General features: G+C 39.6%; 1 protein-coding gene across 1 annotated transcript; it reads left to right on the plus strand.

Moving 5' to 3' along the window:
* The first annotated feature begins 11,714 nt into the window (after positions 1–11,714).
* LOC135278398 (transthyretin) lies at positions 11,715–19,664 on the plus strand. Its single transcript, XM_064384926.1, has 4 exons — positions 11,715–11,892; positions 12,670–12,809; positions 17,351–17,486; positions 19,390–19,664. Exons 1-4 carry the CDS (start codon positions 11,824–11,826, stop codon positions 19,495–19,497), a joined length of 453 nt encoding a protein of 150 aa, XP_064240996.1. The 5' UTR covers positions 11,715–11,823; the 3' UTR covers positions 19,498–19,664.
* Positions 19,665–20,252: the final 588 nt, after the last annotated feature.

Consider the following 20,252-nt stretch of genomic DNA (forward strand, 5'->3'; position numbering starts at 1 on the left):
TGCAATGATGATGTCAATGCTACCTCTTCAGACTGAAATTCAAAAACACTGTGTCTGAGATTATAATTTATTTGGATAAGGAAAGAAAGGAAGTAACATCCTGTCCTCATCCAGGATGCTGTGCCCAAACCTCAAGGGCAGCAAACACCTCCTGCACTTTGCCAATTGTCTTCTTTGAGTCTGAAGGAGACCCATAATATACATGGGAAAAAATCTGTTCTGGTATAGGAGCCACAAGGTGAATGTTAACCTGTGTTTGAACACCTGATTCATCCCAACAAGAGGAGATCCATTTTTGGACCCACTGCTGTAGGCAGTGGCTACCCTGAGGTAGCTGAGCTAAAACTGATCTTAGTGAAAAGGTGTCCTACTTGGAAACAGCACAGTTACCTCCAAAGAGAAATTACATGCAAAGCTGCAGCAGAGTGGGCTGACAGGAAAATTACACAAGCTCTTCAGAAATAAATGAGAGTGTGTATTGATTCCATCTAAAATTTGAGACAAAAAAAAACCCAGTGTCTCCTTTGCAAAGAGTTCTGTAAAATAGGGTGTCCAGGAAACACAGCCTTGAGTAGACATAGGAGCAGCACATGTTTAATGTCAGTTACAGCTTAAAACACAGAGACAGACTCAGAAAATATTATTTCAGCCTTGTTTGTTCTTGAGTTGCTGCTTTCCTTGGAGACTTGAGCATAAGACTTTGAAAATACCAGTCCCCTGTAAAGTGGGTATATTGAACTGCCAACAGATTTGCTTTTCTATACGTTGCTGCTTTCTATTTCTGTGTTTTATTTGTATGACAGTCTGGGGCCATCACCACCTGAAAGCGTATCCTCTCTCCCTGCCCACAGCCTTCCCTTCTGTTGTTTTTGCAGCTCTTTTTCTCACCATCCCTCCATGTCATTTCTTCCTTTTACTTGAATTTACTCCAGGTGATTCCTTCAACCATTCCCCTTCCCTGCTCCTGTTAAATGCTTATTTCATGTTCTTTCCTCCTGCTCAGTTACAGAGATGGATTCCTACACAGCTCTGCCCTTCTTCTCTCTCCTGTTCCTTCATGGTTCTCCCTGGTGCAGTTTTTCTACTTAAAATAAAAAAAAAATTTTCCTCCGTAAGGAGGCCTTTGCCCCTCACACTTGCACTATGAATGTACATGCTGTGTACTACCCCTTCTCACAGCTGACAAACTACATCTCCTTTTCAGACTTCTCCTTCCCTTTCTGTCTGCATTCCAACATTAGCCAGATATGCAGTTTCCTGGCTTTTCTGTGCTCTTTCCACTGTGTTCCCCTCAAAACCCACTCTAAATTTCTGCCAGAGGTTCACTCTTAACATTTAATATTTACCTTGGCCACTCTGGCTTGTGTCTTCCTCCACTTTTTGATGCTGCTTGGTCACTTTTGACGAGACAGTGGGACATATTAATTTGGAAAGAGAGATAAAAACAGGGAATTTATTAGTGGAGGAAGCAAATAGGTAGCCTCTGGTGGGTCTGAACTCTTTAAACCATTTCATATACTCTCTCTACTTTCTCCCAAAATAAATAATTCCAAAAGACTAGAGCAGGACTTTAGTTTCTGAGACCCCCCTGAGAGCAGAGACCCTCGGGGTACTCTTGCAGGCAGAGCCACCCCAGGGTGCAGAGGCTAAGTGTGGAAAAGAAAGGCCAGTTTATCCGAATCCTGATCAGACTCTGAGGATAAAAATCTCTGGAGGGGTGAGGCTGAAGTAGGAGCACAGAAGCTAAAGCTCAGTTCTCAAATAAGTAACTGAAATGTATAATTACACACGAGGACTGAATAGAGGTTTCTGTTAATCTGTGATCCGATAATCTTCTTTCATTGCCACTTAGCAACGGAATTACAAACTGAGGATGGAAAGCCAGGTTGACTTAAAATTCCTCTCTTTGCTGGGCAGAGATGAAAAAATATCCCTCTCTGAGCAGGCACAACAGGTTTCCCAGCTACTGGGAATTGTGCCTTTCAGCACAATATAAGTACAGACACCTGAAGTTCAAATTGCCCAAAGAATAGTTCAGTTGGGCAAATAACATTGTTTATAAGAATTAACAAATTTTACTCACAGAAACACAAGACTAATCCAGACACACTTGTCCACAAACTCCATTAACATCATACATCTTCAGAAGAGGGGATGTGGAAGAAGGGACTGTTGGGCCAAAACTGCTGCAGTGGAAATTATTCTTAACTGCTGGGTCAAACAGCAATCATCATATTTTTGGGAGATCTACAGTGTCACAGAGATGCTCAGGAGAGGTGCAGGAGGGTGGTAATCTTTAGCAGTGATCTCTTCCCAGAGCCACTGGACCTCATAGTCCTTTCTTTGAGACATTTTACACCCATCAGAGTGGCAAGATACCTGAGGCCTCTTATTTTCATAAACATCAGAAAATAGGTAAATTTAAGTGCCTGCCACCACACTGGTTTTATCCTCTTCTTTTCATCTCCTTCTTACCTTTTTTTTCCTTCTTTTCCTCACCTTTTTTCTTTTCCTGTGCTTCTTGCCTACAGAGTTGAGCAGTCAGATATGGCATCATCTTTTGCAGTGCTGCTGTGAGTCTGGGACAGAGAGACAGCTCAAAGACATGCTAAAAGCTGCCTAACAACCAGAATCAGCCACATCTTGGAGTGCCTGGTGAGACTGTGTGGTCTGCTTGGTATTCAGCAGATTCTTCCCATAGTCCAACATGGATGCCTTTTCCTTTGCATGTGTCTTGTCCCAGAGACAAGACTCCTACGACGACAGCTTCCTCCCACCTTGAGCAATTTGTTCTCTGTACTGTGGAAAGGATGGGCTCCCATCCCAGTAGTGAGGAGAGAGGGGAGGTATTCCAGCCAAAGGGCAACAGACCCAAGGGTGCTGTTAAAATTAAAGTTTAAATTAATATTTACATTTTAAAAGGATTGAATTTGCTTTGCTGTGTTTATCTTCAGCCAAGGACATGGCTTTTTTTTGCTTGTTTTGTTTTTACAGTAGTGTTTTGCTCTGAAACTGAGCAGCCAAGACCTGCCTGCGCAGACCCATGCACCCTGTTTAAGAGAGGCGCTTTGTACCACAGCATGGCTCTGCTCCAGGTTGCTGGAGTTCTTCATTCCTGACCAAGCAAAACACAGTGGCAGGGGTCTGTCCAAGGGGCCTGAAGAGCTCCATGGCTGCTGGGTACCATGCCATGGGCCATGGGACTGTGTCCCCTCAGGAAAGAGTTGTTCAGCAGGCAAAGAGGAAGAGCAGAATAGGGCACTCTGTTACCTCTTTGCTGTTTTGGGTGGCTATGTGCAAGGAGCAGCCAGAAGAGGTCTGGCTTTCAAAAGAGCCCAGGGGATGCTTCTCAAGGCAATTACACCTGTGCTGGTAGATGTTACGAGAGCACTTATGGACTTGTGCAGGAAGTAGCTCCACCATCAACAAGCCAGCTGGATGTATGCAGCACACAGTTTTGCTTGCATTTCAGGCAGAGGAGGTAAAAAGTTTCATAAGCCATGTATAAGTCAGTGCTTTCCTGTACTGAGATCTCCCCAGCTTCTGCATGGCAACCCTGGGTGTAAAAAAAAAAGACAAATTGCTCAACAGAAAGGAGTGTGACTAGCAATTACACACTTCTGCTATTTGCAGCCTTCCTCACATAATAGCACAAAGAAAGAGCAAAATTAGTATGTGTTCCTCTTTTCATGTGACTTTCTGTACTTTGTAGAGAAACTTCAATAGACTCATCAAGCTCATACTAATAAAAGATCTACAGTTCTGTCTATAGTCAAATACTCCCCAGATAACAGCCATGAGCTGGAGTTATTTGCTGGTTTTTCCCACCTCAAGCTATGCTTCTTTCATCACTTTTCAAAGACTAAAGCACCTACTTGCTGAGTATCATCTTTAAAGAAAAAGCTAAAATTTACTTTTTTACTTTTTTCCTTGTCACCAGGAGTTCAATAGCTAATGATGTCAAGCTCATTGGAAATCATCAGTACAAAGCAGTAGCCAACAGTGTTGTGAAGTCCAGTACTGAGGACAGAGGCAATCTTTTAAATTGCAAGAAGGAGAGCAGAATAAAGAAAATCATTCAGAGTGCATGGGTCTTTTGTCCTCTGTTGAGGGAGAATGCTAGTTAGCAAGTATGGGTAAGGATTTTGGTCTGACCTTTCAAAGCCTTTTGAAGCATCAAAGCAATTCTAAGGGCTTGTCTGTTTAGCCATACTTGAGAGTTTGCTAAGGCAGAATGAGAACATAAAGAGTGGCAACAGTTCTGCTGGGTGTGGACAAACTGCTGGCCTCCATGCCTTCTCCGGCCTACATGAGAGGGATTAAAATTCTTTTGACTCACGCTTAGAGGAGAAAATCAGAGTGATGAAGGGGATTAAATGAATTTAATTTACCAGTGCATATTTCCCTAAGCTGGTTTCCAGTGGCTGCGATGTTATGGGCTGTGATGCACTTTCAGGAAGACATGGGATGCTGTGCACTGCTTCGTGTATTAGTGAAGGGACCAGAGTGCTGCCCTACAAACAGGGACGGCACTATCTGGCCCTCAGGATCAGATGTGGCTCCCAGATCAGCTCTGCATGAAGGCTGGGGTACAAGGAACAGGAGTGGTCTGGTCTGGGAACTTCTGCTAAAAGAGCAACACAGCAATGAAAATTCATACTTGACCTCCACACCTCACAAGAGTGAGGAGTAGGAATAATTCCCTGATAGCTCCATACTCATCCAGCACTGTGGATCACTCCACTTGAAGAGTGGATTTTTTTAAAATGTTTAAAATTACTATGTGGATTCCAGGTTTGCAAAGCAAGCTGTTGGGAATCAGGAGCTCAAACTTAGTTCCTCTTGGACTTGAGTACAGGCAATAATAATTTTTCCTAACTCTAGCAGGGACACAACTGGCTGCTGTAAAGCAGCTACTGGACCACCTGGACACTACAAACTGCACGACACATAGAGGTCTCTTGAATAAGATGGTGGTTGTTCTGCTTGAGTTTGTCTTAAAGACACAACAGCCTCTGCTTTGCTACAATTATTGACAAATGCAGAAAAATTTGTGAACAGTCCAAATACTGAAAAGTTTCTCAGCAGTGGTATGTGGGGGCCTATATACTATGCAGGCCAAGGAGGAGAAGCTAAAGGCTCCCCAGAAAGAATATACACAAACACAATGCAGGAATAAAATGCACTTTAACTGCAAAAAGCAGATTCTGTAACAGCTGTGACTGTAGATCTAGAACAGTGGCACAAGAGTCATAGATACAGCTAAGCTGTAGGCTCAGCTGATATTTATTTTCTTTTTCTGGTACAGGAGGTGTTCTGAACCTAGTTCAGAGATAGTGAGAAAAGAAATTGCTATTTTCATCTGCAGCAAGTGTTGCATTGACTTATTCACAGCCTTGCACTCTACAAACCTGAGCATATATCTGTTACGTGATTGGAATTCAGTCTCCCAGCTTGGCTGGTAGTAGGTAAAGGGGGATACAACCACAGAGACTTGATCATGGAAAAATATACACACATTGCCTTTGTCCATCCATTTCAGCAGCAACCTGTGTTTGCCACTGTGTAAGGCACACAGCAGTTCGTGTAGAAAGCATACTGGAGAGTTTGTGAATTTACATACACAAGCAAGATTTTTCCTTTACAATATACCAAGGAGTAACAGCCAGTTAATCTCCTGTTGACTCGCGTTCCCCACTGCATTTCAAAGTGTGTGAATCATTTTTGTCTGTGCAGCTCAGGGTAATGGGTAACATGCTGAGAAGCACTACCTCAAAGCTACTCCTGTTTTGTTTAGTATGCCTTCACCCAATATTTCCTACCTGGATCACAGAGCTAGCTTTCACATCTGCTACAGGCAGAGCTAGCAAGAGCTTTTGGCTCAGAAAGGTAAAAAATCTACAACCAGTGCCTTGCCTAAAATAGCTATTAAAAAAGTGTCTAGCCCTTAGGCTTTTCTCACAGAAATGCTGCAGTATACTCTATTCTTGTCTTTAAAATCTGAATAAGAACCAAAAAAAAAAAAAAAAAAAAAAAAAAAAAAAAAAAAAAAAAAAAGGAAGGACAGATGTTATTAATGCATTGTACATAGGGTCACGATCTGTTCTGTCCCTTACCTTTTGAAATACCTTTTTCTTTTTATCCCTTACAAGATACAAGGCTGTTTCCTCTCAGATTCATTTTCATGATGCAGTCATTGGTTTTTGTCACTGTGGCATTGGTAAATGTGCTTGGAAGCTGATGCCAACATTCAGTGAAGCCTGTGGTGGATACAGGAACTCTGTTTATGAGATAAAATGATTAGTACAGCATTTCCTCAGAGCTTTTGGCAGGAAGCAGGCACCAGTTCAATTAATAAAAAGAAAGGCACAAATGTGTCACTGTCACTTGGTAACTTCCCACTCAAAACATGCCCAGGGGATTTTATTACAGGACAGATGGGGATCTTATTACAAGGTGGGACAGATGGACAGGAGGGAGATGTGGTCTGCATGGCTCAGGACACATGACAGAGTGCAAAAGCACCCACAGGCACACCGGCCATTGTTCACAGGGAAACTGCATCCAGGTGAGCCTATGTGGTGATCTACAATGATTTCCACTAAACAGAGACTTGAGTAATTCAAAAGACATTAACCAATGGCTAATTTGGCCCTGTGCAAATTTGCAGAAGCTTTTCAAAACCCTGCTAAGATGGCCTTGCGTGATGGAAAAACAGGCATTTCCTCACATGTATTTGTATTTAGGTACCAGAATGAAGTGCCCTAGACTCAGCATTTTACAATCTTAAACAGCAAGATGATGAACAAAGTACATAACTGCAAGAGCTTAGCAAATATATATAACCTAAGAAAAGATTATAATTTAACTCTACAGAACCTCTTTTGGTCATTATTGCTAGAGGAAGATTTTGATTGTCATGTCTGCTTTAATTAATCATTTGATATCTGCAGTCCACTGAGAACAAATGGATAATTGATGGAAATTCACTTAAAAATATAATACACTCCCAAAAGAGCCTAGCCAAGACCCCGGGAAAATAGTGACCTGTGTTAAGGTTTCATTTTGCTATTGAAACATTTGCATCATGCTGTAGATTTATTGTGTCTGTCTTCCTGTAAGTATGGCACAAAAGCTAAATTTAAAATATAAACCACCTAATCATTTTACTAATAAGTAGATTGACCTTTAAAAACATTGATCTCATGGCAAGTTCCAGCATCTTTCAAACACAGGAAATATTAAGTCTGGCACAAGGATATTTAGTTAGCTTTGTGCACAAACTGAATTAGAGGTTTTTTTTAAATCACTTGTCTAGACTGATAGATTAGTATGTAGACATGAATACATATTAAAGTTGAATAACAGAAGTTTGTTTTTGAGAGATCACAAGATCTATAGGGGTAGCTGATGGAGAAGAAATTATCAGTGCCCAGTGACCTTGGAGTTTAAACACTTCAGGGCCTGCTGAGATGAGCAGGTGCCAGGTGAATTCATACATTACAAATGCCCTAAAGCAAGAATCATCTATTTATATATTTCTTTTTTTGGACTTTGAGCTATGTCCCAGGATACTTCTCGGACACAACCTTGGAAATTATAAAAAAACCCTGTGATTTTATACCTCAAGACCAACCCAACCATCTGTCTTCAAAATTGTTTGCTAACAGTATCCATCTCCTCACTTTTGAAGTAACTGGATTTTATTTAGGATACAAAATAAGGATGTTTTTCTTCTTTTTCTGCATAAGATCGGTAGTATTTCCTTACTTCCAAATAACTAGACAGTGTTAGTCCTCTGAAAATCTGAAATGACCATTAAAACTCAAAATACAGATGTACTCCTCAGCAAAAATGAAAATGAAAAAGACTGATAAACATGCAAACACCACACATACCTGGAATGCTACAATTTTTAATACTATTCTTTACAGATTGAAAATCAAGCTCAAACATGAACCTCCCTGAGCACATTTATTAATTAGAAAAGCATTATCCGTGGCTTTGCAGAGAGAGGCAATGTCATATAATTAGCAAACAGTGAAAGCAACAGAAGATTTCGCACTGGCTTCAAGCAGTTACTGCATTGAGCACTCTCCTTAAGTGCCAGAGTTCTGCCACAGCAACTCAGCTGACAGACACCTGAAGTAAAACTCACAGAATTCTTGACTCTTCTTTCACCTAGAAAATTTAGGTGAACTCCTTTAAGAGGTAAATCTCAGGTATTTTCCTGTAAGTCCCCCTGGAATGTTACTCCAGAGAAGTGAAAAAAGGTGTCACATTCAGGTCTCCATATTAAAGAAAGGATTTTTTTCAGAACCCAGGAATTCATTAATTCTTCAAACAGGGAGTTTGGGGATTCTATCCAGATTACTGAATGGCTTACAATCTATCAGGCCCTTTCATTCCAATGTCACAGGAGAAGCTTACAGGTTTTTATGGTCAAAGTCAGGTATTCCAGCCTGTCTGAGCATTTTGCTATGTAGAAGCAGTTGGCTTTCTAAATAAAGTCAAATAGAAGGGAACACTGCAGAGAATAAGGAGATTATCTGTGTAAAGCAAGCCTAAGTGTGTGAGACTACATAGAAGAAAGAGAAAAATACCATAGCATAGTGGGAAAAATCCTTGACATAAACAAGAGTATTAGCCATAGGACATGTTTGCTCTTGACCTGAACACTGTAATGCTTCCAAGCAGGGAACACACTTTCATTAGAAATAAGTATTAATCCTAATTCTTCAGAGATGAACTTCAATTGATTTGGAATTCAGATAAGCCTCAAAGCATTCGCATATTTGAAGATTATTTAATTTTTCCCATGACGGGGGGTCTCACACTTGTTGGTTTCCATTAGGCTGAGGTAAGTGGGTACACCAGGGACTCTCGGTCATTTTCTTCTCCAGCACCCTAATAACCCTGTGTGCTGGGTGAGCACCCCTTCTTCTAGGTCTCATGAGTTCCCTAGATCCCAGATGCTTGCACTATATATCCTCATACTACCTCTGCTTTAGCTATGTTACCCTACAGCTTCTTCCACACCAGGATTTCTAAATATCTCATTCTGTTGAGTTTTCAGTAACTCAGTTTACTCCTTTCTTACAAAAGGGCATTTATGCTACTGCTCTGTGCTAAGGCTCTGTGTGGCACAACTTTTCCTGGGGCATGTATCCTGCTAGCAATCTCTGGGAGTTGCTCTCTTTCCAGCTCTTCCTGTCAGCTTCCCTCCTCCTTCAGAAGGCCTAGAGTTTGCCAGCCCCACTTTAATTTCAGAGCTCAGCCACTTTTCATTTCACCTTCTCTTATTTTTTCTCTGGAATAAGCTATTCAATATATAAGTTTCAGAATCCCGTTGCACAGAAAATGTTTAAGAACATTTAACAAGAGACAGACAATAGTCAATCAGCACCTGCTGGATGCTCAGCAGTTATCCATCCTCTTTCTCCTTTTCCCTCCCACAATAGTGTTTTGATTTTCTACCAAGGGAGAACCATCCTTCTCGACCAGCTGTTCCAAATCTCTGAGCCTTCACATGCATTTTATGGAAAATATTACCACATTGTGGTACTAAGTTGAGGCTGACAATGGAAAGGGGAAGATCAACCTAGCATTGCTTTCACTAGGCTATAGTAATTTTAAATTAGTTCGCATGGATTTTAATAGAATTTTCTATAAATTCTGGATGCTTCATGATCAGAGATACTCTTTTTTTGCCATCTCACTAAGTCCACCTATATCTTAGAACTTACAGAAATTATCTAGTTGTGTGAAAAATCTGTGAATGGAGATTCAAACACACAAAGTCTAATTTCCACTCAAACTGGTGTCCCTACTAGTAGACAAAGAATGTCTGTCTAGGTTGTGTATTGGATGTCGAAAGCTGAAAAAAACAGCAAATTAAGGACAAGGAAAAAAAAATCATATTGGGGTAAGAATTTTTCATGCTCATTATTCACTCTAAGAAACGTCTGCCAAAAGGTCAATCAATGTAATAAAAGAGGGAAGCAAAATAATATGGACAGCTGAAATGTACTATCCCTGTAGACCTGATTTTTGAGAAACTGCTACTTTGCAGGAAAACCTAGAAGAAATTTTTTTTAAGTAATTGTCCCATAGGAGAGCAATTTCTCATGCAGACAAGTGCCAATATAATTAACTCCTTGGCGTTATCTCCTTGCAGAACAGCTGACAACAAAACACAGGACAGTCTACTTGCCCTAGAATACAGATCATTTCTCTTCCAGACATACAAAGCTTCATTGCTTCAGAGAAATATTCACAAATAATGAGAAAAAATAATGAGGTAATATGTTGTTGCACAGATCTAGGAGCAGCATTTAACTTTCTTAGATTTGAATACAACCCTCAAGCATTAGATTGCAGCATGGTTTGTTACTGCTGGGCACCTTGCACTGACTTTTACATGCAAGCAAAATGTGTGGAGAATGTAACCTACGTATCAGCCTGCTTTGCTGTAAGGACAAAGGGCACTTTGATCCCAGTGCAGGAGATTACTGTACTATAGATTTTTTCTCAAATATCAACTTTGCCTAGAGAGAAAAACTGCCTAAGGCAGCCTGAAGGCATGAAAGTCTCTGGAAAATACCACCCATGATTTCTCTCCAAGACTTCCATCATAATCCTATTCAAGAAAACTGCTTTTTGTTAGAATACTGTGAAATCAGTAAAAAATGAGTGCCAGCTCCTGAAAAGTGTAGATTCAGGGTTGTTTAGGACATGGGGGAAAAAGAAGTGCTAAACAGGGCAGTTTCTTTGTCTCTCAACTAGCACAAGCTACAGTATGGACAGTTTATGTGATGCAGCAGAACAAAACCAGCTATACCTGCCAACTCCCCCAGGTGCCTTCTCCCAGCTTACGCTGGGGCTAAGTCCACCCCTGAAAAATCTCTGAAATGTACATTTGTACACTTGCAAATGTAGAATGTACAAATGTACATGTAATAATAATGGTCCCAGTATAATAAATGTTTGGCAACTGGAACCTTAGCCAGATGTTAACAAAAGCTACCAGTCTTTGCTGGCTGCCTTGGCTCCTTCTGGGGTACATGGTGCAAGAGGGGACTCATTTCATCTTTCTGAGACCTTTAGCTCCCAGGGGGACACCTCTCTAGAAGTCTTTTCCCAGTGACTAAGAGGAAACCTCAGTGTCTACCTGAAGGTTGGGCAAGATGAATCATTACAAACTTCTGGTGGGTGACAGATTGTGTCAGATCCCATCTAAGTTGTGTCTCAAAACAGAGACATTGCTCCTTTCCAACAAGCAGGGAGACTGATTGGGAATCCAGCACTGCTTGAGCCAACAATGAACAAACTCCATCACCCATGTACTGAGTCTGCATCTGTATGTGGGATCTGATCCTCAGAAAGCACTGAGTATACAGAGAAGAAACATGGGGCAGATGCAGAGGAAGCATTGGGGCATTATCATGCACAACCTGAGGGCAAGATAGAGAAATTCTCCTAGAACTAGTTGGATTTCTGGGCAAACAAAGGTCATTTGTGTTATTTTGTGGAGGGCTTTCTACGAGTGTAATCTCCCCAGGCAAGGGTCATGTTTGTGTCCGTTACTTATTTTCTTTTCTCTAGTGATCCTGCAGTCCTTCCATTGACTTCAATGGCAGTGCCATGAAGCAATGGACTGACTCTAGGATTGGCCTATTTACTAAGCAAATAATCAGAATCAGCAGTTTTGGAGTCATATGGGCACCCAATAAGCAGCCTGTTTTGTTGTTGGATTGGCTATAAAAATCCTAAATCCCCTCAGCTCCTGGCTGCTGGCACCAAGGCTCACTAACAGCAAGCAGAATGGCCTTTCAGTCTGTGCTTTTTGTTTTCTTAGCTGGACTGGTATTTTTCTCTGAAGCTGCACCACTGGTGAGTTTCTTTGTTTTCAAACTCAATCATTACAATAATGATAATCTAGATTTTCTAGATGACTAGCATCTTCCTCATTCATGAAATTCTGTAACCATTGGGCTTTGTCAGAATGCTATTTCTGGGGTTTTTTTATAGTATTCTTCAGAATTTTCAAAACCTTTTTCTTGTCTTGTCATTTCCCCACCTATTTTAAGGTATTATGGAAGGGTCAGGGATCTAGGTGATGTGACCTTTTATTTTGTTTTGTTTCTATCTGATCATGACTCACATCCCATATCTCAAAAAAGAGGCAGCTTCACCAAATAAGTGCTTCTCTAAAGCACTTAAAAATATTTTTGAGGTATGACTAAGGATTCCTTATAATGTAATGAAGCCTAAGAGAGGGATATTCTTTCAGCATTAGGGTGTCATATGTATTTCTTTGTTGGTTTGCCTAGATTACATAATTTGTCTGCACTTAAAAGAATTTGCTACTTTCATATTTGTGATCATATTATAAAGGTATAACATTATACCATTTTCCTATAGCCATTCAGAGCAACTTTAAATATTGATCAAGCAATCTGTGTGTGTGTGTAATAAAGTATCAGTATAAAGCTCTAAGATATTCTGCTTAAGAAATAGATGTTTGGAAATTAGTTTTGAATATCATTTGCAGAGAATTTGCTTCTAAGTGAATAGTAATTCTTCAATTAGAATCTATCTGTTCTTTGGGAGGAGGTTTTTGCAGGCTTGGTGAACAGTTCCTACACAACTTCTCCTCCTTTCCCCAAGGTCTCCCATGGCTCTGTTGATTCCAAATGCCCTCTTATGGTGAAAGTGCTGGATGCAGTCAGAGGAAGCCCTGCATCTGACGTAAATGTTAAAGTTTTTAAACAGGCTGAAGATGGAAGCTGGCAGGACTTTGCTGTTGGGTAAGTTGTGTGGTCTTCTAGAGCCATTTTCAAGGTGCCTTGGGCAAGCAATTGAGGAGTTAAAGGAATGGAGTTCTGATCAAAACAGAAATATGTTTTGTGATACGTGCCACGCTATCAGCACATGAATTCTGATCTCAAATCCATTCGATTTAAGTGGAAATTACCTGTGACTGAAATGTTAATTGCAAAAATATGTTCAGATGCTCATCTTGTCTTTGTAAGGGACTACTTTTGATACTTATTTTTTCTCCTAGCTTCAATATTATCTTTCCTTTCTATAGAAAGAAAAAAAAAGCCTATTTACCAGCATTTTGTAGATAATCCAGACTAACCTATCTTCATATGCAATGGATATAGAGCTCTATTTGCAGCAGTCACATACAAAATCTTCTCTGTAAGTTTTGTCTGCACGCATGTAAATAATAATTGCATTATTCATCTTTTGTGTACCAAATGTGCTGGTTGGAAGAAACTCCTTGACCAGAAAGTTTTTAAGAGTTCTATTGTAACACAACACAGAAGCAAAATCTCAGCAGTTTGAGGCCATTTCTCTAGCTCTGTCTTTTTCTAGAATGACAGACCAATACCTAACATACCTAACAGTACCTAACATCCTTACAAATACTGTAGGACATCACAGAGGGTCAGACAATAATACCTTCAGTCTGTGACAGGTGTATGAGTAACAGAAGAACACAATTTACTAACATTCAAGTAGCTGAGGTATTTAGACATTTAACTTTCATTGCAAAAAATTGTTGAATCAGATTTTTAAATAACTCAAGAGAAGTCTCCAGTAGCAGCAGAATATTCAAGCACAGAATGATAAGCACAAGAATGGACAGGAGTCAACTGTACATTTAACTGTTTTTTACTAGGATTTTTTATAGCATGATTTACACATGAGCAGCAGGGAAAAATAAAAAAGAAAGCTCCAGAGAAGAAGACTGTAAAGAGAGATAACTTTCTCTACATCTGAATGGTTTCTTTGTATATAATGAAAACCAAAAAATGCTTTTTACCCATTGAAGAATAGCAATAAAGTTTACAAGTCTGAAAAAACAAACAACTCCACTCCCAAGTGCTGAGTGTTAACCTATGAATAAATGACTCCTAAAATGGATTTATACGCTTTAATGAACAGGGAAACTCCAAGAAAAGTGACACTTTTTTTTTCAAGGAAAGCAAAGACAAGGATAACATCTTATCCCTAGTGAGCATTCCTTTCATTATTAGAAAACCAAATTATTTCAAATGTTTCATCAAGTACTGTTTAACAGTTAATACAAAATAAAATTTACAGAAGAATAAGAGAAATGTAATGACATTATTAAATGCCTCACTTCTGGGGCATAATAGTGTTTTCTTGTTCAGTTTGCAACCCTGCTCTCAACAAGCCCATGGAGACAAATCCTGTAGTTATTAGACTACAACTTCTGATGACACTTTAGGTTAGTACACTTAAGAAAATCAAATCACACCTTCTTAAACATAAATTGAGAAGATTAACCATAGGCAAGTGAGAACCATTTTGCTGGGGGATGGCAGTGAATGAACATTAAACCACAACTTTTATTGCAGATAAAGATTTTGACATTTTTCTTGACTTGTATCATAACCAAGGCTGCTTTCAGTGATACCATTGACTTTAGGTGATGACAGTTGTTTAAACCAAGTTTTCATATGCAATTACAACTTTATTCTTTTGGGGAAGCCAGAATTTCCCTGTGTTAAAACAGCTGAAAACATGAATGAATCCAGGAACACAATCTGTAAATACTCCTGTCAGGTGAATAACATTTTGAAGTTACAGTACCTAGCAGATACATACAGGAAAGTTACATTTTGTACAAATGTCTGTTGTAGTTGTGTTTTTACCATTTTGTTTTCTTATGTTTACTTTGCACACACACTTCATGGAATTAAGCAAATGTATTTAGCAACTGTTGAATTTGAGTAATGGTGTTTAAGGGGTAGTGGGGGAGTTAGAATAGTAGGAGCTGACTTTATTAAGAGGCTTATTTCTAAATTATTCTAGCTAAAAATATGCAAGAGATAACTTGAGCTAAGACATACCGGGGAAGGTTTTAGGGCACAGAACATGTGATTCGGATTCTATATGAGCTCCTTCCATGACTAGCTTTGATCTTCTCACTCCTCACAAGTTTTTTGAAATCTAGGTCTAATCATGTGGTTCAAGAGTTGCAGTCAGTGAACACAGTTTTCATGTGACCTAGGTTACAAGTCATGAAAGAAAAGACTTCTGTGTTTTGAAGTAGTTCACCAACCCTCCTTTTTTTTAACTCCAAAGAGCTAGTTTTCCTGACATATTTCCTCATCAGTCTGCATCCGAGAGCACAGTTTATCTCAGTGCAGTATGTCCTAAGAGTTCAAAAACATCATTGTACAGACAGTGTAGATTTAACCTGACCACAATATACAACTAAGGTCCAGACAGTCAAAGAGAGGATCGGGACTGCAGTATGGGCTGGCATTGTAGTAACTTTACTGGAAAAGCACAGCTTTTTAATTTAACTGCCCATCTTACAACAGATGCTGGCAGTCCACATCCTGTTAAAAATAAGGAACCATGTTATATTTAGTCCCCCACTCAGACAGAAATACAAGTGCTGTTCAGAAGAAATCACAGCATTTTGCTACTAGTGCTGAATGCTGAGCATCCTCTGCCTTGTGCTAATCCCCTCCAGGCTCTGAATCACACACTGTCCTGTTGGCTGTCAGTGCAGCAGTAATGCTGAAGGGTTTCCTTGTGAGACCAGTTGCTTTGAATGGCTACCACTCAATAATTAAAATAAAGAAAGTGCCATTAACTTCTGGTAGTGGGCATGCCTTTTCAAGTGAGCTCTTGTTTCCAGTTTCCCAGCTGGTCTGGATGGTTAACATCTGATACTCTCGAGCAGTACCCCTTAGGGAAAGCACCATTCCAGCTCCATCCATGCTTTTCTCAAACTAAAACTAATTTGTTTTCTGAATGAAGATTTTGAGGCAGACACCATTTTTCCTTTTAATTGCTTGTCTAGACTATCCAGATTTTAGGCAGAAGTACATGGATTGCTAACTTCTCTTTTCTGCAGGATCTCGGTAATTCTGTTTCACAGCTTCAAGGACACTCACAAATTAATTTTTTCTTCTTTTATTAAAGCAATATAGATCAAACCAGGAATTACTAATTAAACTAAAAGAAAACAGATGCATACACTTTACAAACTGACTGTGATACTTGTTTCAAATAGGACTTTGATTCTCTGAAGCTTTGGTCTGCCCTGGATACACTCTATTACACTAGTATTGGACCAGTGAGATTTTGTCAGTCTTGAAAATAAGAAAAATTAAAATTAGCATGGAATTTTTAATCCTGCTACCTCTAAATTTAAGCAAAAGCTCTGTCATTCAGCCTTTTTTTTATTTACCACCATTAACCAAAGATTACAAATAAGGTGAAGGAAGAGAAAGGGACTGGGAAAGAAAAGCCCAACAGCACAAGTGATCCTGTCCCAGATAAGCAGCATGCCACTGATTTCTCCACTTCCACTCATCCTCCTCAAGTTTGTTTTCTGTCAAGGCAATTACTCCTTGCCATAAGACAGAAAAGTTGCACTACTTCTCCCAGTCAAGGCTTTCTTCATTTTTTCTTCTACTAAATCATGTGATTATGAAGTGCTATAAATATCAAATAAATATTTTCAGCAGAAAAGGACCCAAACAAAAACAAACAAACACAAAAGGTTAAAAAATCAGAAACTAAGTAAAAGGAGGGGAAAGAGATAAATGGGGTTTAGGATCTAAGTATGTAAATATTTAAACAGCTGTCATACAAAGTTTGAAAAGCCTCTTTTTCAAACAAATAGGGTGCAGTGCCAGCTATAATTCCTTCTTGCTACTGGAGTTTCTTCAGCCACAGTTTTTTTTTCTGAGCTGAGCACATAAGCTCTGAGCTGGGAATTCCTATTGCTCATTTATATGGTACCCAGTGGAAGAGGCCCCTGCTCTTTGACCAAGGCATTGTAATTCAAATTATTAAAATCTTATGATGCTAAATTGCTTTTTCAAGACATTACCATTAAGAGTCACATGAAATCACATCATTGTATAAGAATAAATTCCAGAGCTTCAGTGCTAATAACTAGAAAACAAAATAATTTTCCAATAAAATTTCTCTTCTGTCCTTAGTTTTATTTTTAGATTTGGCATCTTGCCTCTCATCATGACATTCCTTCTCCTAAGACAGTAACCTTTGGTTCCAGAGGACATTGGGTACAAGTTAAACATGATGCTAAAAGAGGGACCTTAAACCAGCCAGCTTTGATTTGTGATATATATGGGTGAGTTGGTAGCAATGGCAGACTCTGCAGTGCATGGAAACATACACTACACAGAGGGAAGGAATTATTTCAGCTTATTAGGCTGTTCAATGTAGAATTTGGCACCTCTTGCTATTTAATATTCCACACTGACTGTTTCTGTTTAGCATCTAAATGATAGTATAAAATATTTATATAGATATTTAATCATTACAGGAAGACCACAGAGTATGGAGAGATTCATGATCTCACGACAGAAGAACAGTTTGTAGAGGGAAAGTACATGGTGAAGTTTGAAACCAGCTCGTACTGGAAGGCGCTCGGGCTTTCTGCATTCCATGAATACGCTGATGTGAGTAGTGGCAAATATCCTTGATAACCTGTACACATCCCTGTGTAGTGGCATCAGCTAGAAAAAGCAAACACAGCCCTTTAATACTGAAGGAGCAGCAACACTCAGTGAAGTGGTTCACTGCCACACAGCACTGGGCAAATGGAGGCAGTAAATATCCAGCTAAGCCACAGGGAGAAGCCAACTTCCCTGCAAATGCTGACACAGCTCTTCCAAAGGGTATCTGTGCCCATTCACCCACTCATACCAGTAGGGAATCTTGCTTGAAAAGAGCTACATTATGCAATAGTAGACAGTGTTTATAAAAACAAACAAGGAAAAAACAAAAAAAAAAACAAACCAAACAAAACAAAACCAAAACAACACAAAACAAAACAAAAAAAGAGTCTGCTTTTACTGGTGCTGAAGGAATGGAGAGATTTGGAAACCCTAATTTTATAGGAAATAAGTTATGCTTAAATCAGAGCTATTTCCCCCATATCAACCACATGAAAATCCCTGAATTTTAATATGACATGTAATTACAGGAAAAAAACTATTCTTTCTGGTGTGCCTTTTTTTAAATGATGTTCAGTACCAAAATATACAACTAAAAAATGAAGAAGGTATAAAAAAAAAAGTAAAGAAATAACCATAGTGGGAAAGGAAAATTGACTATTTTGTTGATATTCAAATTTCACAAGCAGTCCAGAAATGTGATAATGTCCTGTCTCTCCCTTTGCTTTCAGTGCTACACTGATTTATTGTGTACTCTATTCTACTGCATTTACTTAGCACATCCAAAAATCTGTTTAAATTCTTCAGTCTTAATCTGTCATTAAATTTAAGTTTCCCCAATTTAAGTAGTCTGGAACAGGTACTGGTGCTGGTGTAGAACATTTCACACCACAGGTTCATGGAGCTCTAGTGGAAGACTAAAACAAGTTACTAAGTCCCAGGTCCATAAAGTCTGAGGTGCTGTTTGGGTGATTTAGGTCAAAAAAAGAAACCTCAAAAGTATTCCCTAACCATTTGGATGTCTGAAAGTTGTAAGGGCTACACCTCAGAAGGTGCTTAAAAGTGCCTGACTGAGATTGTTCCAGCCGGGCTGAAGGAGCTTTTCCTTGGTATAACAGCCTACAGGCCAGCAAGCTAGCCTGGGAAGAGTTCAGGGACTGACTGTGTACAGGGTAACTGAAGCCTACAGTCCTCATGCCCCAGCAGCTTAGAATTTGGTCATACGATAGAATTCTCTAGACCACTTATAGAAAGTGTCTCATGGTGTAGAAAATAGATCACATAGTAGGCTAAAGAAAGCTGGAATTTAACCCAGGTGACAATACTTTCCTGGGAATTGTGTGTCCCAAGTCCCATTGGACTAATTTGAAGAGCAGAAGATTTGAATTGTCCTAGGGAAAGGGTCTCTCCTTGTTCTGGCAAGTCTAGCCTCTCAGTTCTTAATGCAAAAACTGACCCATCACCAGTGGTCCTAAAAACAGGAGGGGGCACTGAAGTACAGAAAATAGCTTTGGGCTCCAGCTGCCTGCCTTGTTTGGCCACGTCACACTGGGGTTGTATTGAAATTCCCTGGGTGGAATTTCACCCCTGTTTTTCTTACTGGTCTTTTGAGATACCTCCCCCTTACCCTCGTATTCCACATCACAAAGCAGTTTGCCTGGCTCAGGTATTTCCATCCCTCTACACCACAGCTGAGGCTCTCTGTGGACCTCGGCCCAAATCGCAGAAATACCTCAGTCCTTGGCAATCACAAAGTAACGGGAAGCATTACCCTTCAGAAGGGTAAAAGCGTTGAAGAGAACCAGCAAAGTGCTCTGCAGATGAAGTGGGGTGGGCTTGCTAGTTGTTACTAAGGTAGCTTTGGCTGTATATTGTTTATTATGACCACGAGTTTTCCCTTTTCCAGGTGGTGTTCACTGCTAATGATTCCGGTCACCGCCACTACACCATCGCCGCTCTCCTCAGCCCTTTCTCCTACTCAACCACTGCTGTTGTCACTGATCCCCAGGAATAAACATGTACTGTCTTTTCACACTTTCCTCCACTAGATCATAGGCTTTTAGGGGGAAGGTTTTTCCTACTGCTAATGCATAACTTTTTGCTACATTAGTTGGGTTTTTTTCCATTTTGTAACCTGGCAAACTTCAGACAAGTCAATAAAATATTACTTCTTTAAAACAATTTTGACTCAATTAGGGGAATTTTATTGTTTTCTAAAATATTATGACTTGCATTAAAGTGCAAAGGACATCTGAAAAGCACTCATGGGATAACACTTATTTGGTTTTGTTATCTTCCTCCACTGCCTTAAAGAAGTCTCACCAAATACATTGGCTCAAAACAGGAAATTCATATAGTTGTGTTACCTTGAAAAAATTACCAAATAAATGTGCTCAAAATAAGAAAGTCACCTGTGCTACTACAAGTTTACACACAGAAAATATGGTCCCACTATCAAACCAGGTCACAGGGTGAATAGGTGAAATTCTGAATACCTAGCAGCAGAACAAACAATGCAGAAACCATTGAAATAAGTATGACCAGAGGGCTGAAAGAGTAAAAATCAGTGCACCTTTGCTTAAAACTTCAGGTAAACCTCAACACATTGATGTCTCAAGAGGAAAGCTGGCTGCTCAATCAATCCAGGAACTACTGAAGTAATTTCAATTAGCACTCTTTTTAACATCTTTGATATTAAAGTAATTATTTGACATAACATAGCTGACTACCCTATATAGGTGCATTCCAGTTAAATCCCTAATAAGTCAA

The sequence above is a fragment of the Passer domesticus genome, chromosome 1 (genome assembly GCF_036417665.1).
Source record: "Passer domesticus isolate bPasDom1 chromosome 1, bPasDom1.hap1, whole genome shotgun sequence".
NCBI lineage: Eukaryota > Metazoa > Chordata > Aves > Passeriformes > Passeridae > Passer > Passer domesticus.

Excerpts from the sequence above, each read along its gene's own strand:
- LOC135278398 (XM_064384926.1), top strand. The coding sequence starts at position 11,824 with ATGGCCTTTCAGTCTGTGCTTTTTGTTTTCTTAGCTGGACTGGTATTT. Across the intron at positions 12,810-17,350 it reads TGGCAGGACTTTGCTGTTGG|GAAGACCACAGAGTATGGAG; the intron begins GTAAGTTGTGTG and ends TAATCATTACAG. Across the intron at positions 17,487-19,389 it reads CATTCCATGAATACGCTGAT|GTGGTGTTCACTGCTAATGA; the intron begins GTGAGTAGTGGC and ends TCCCTTTTCCAG.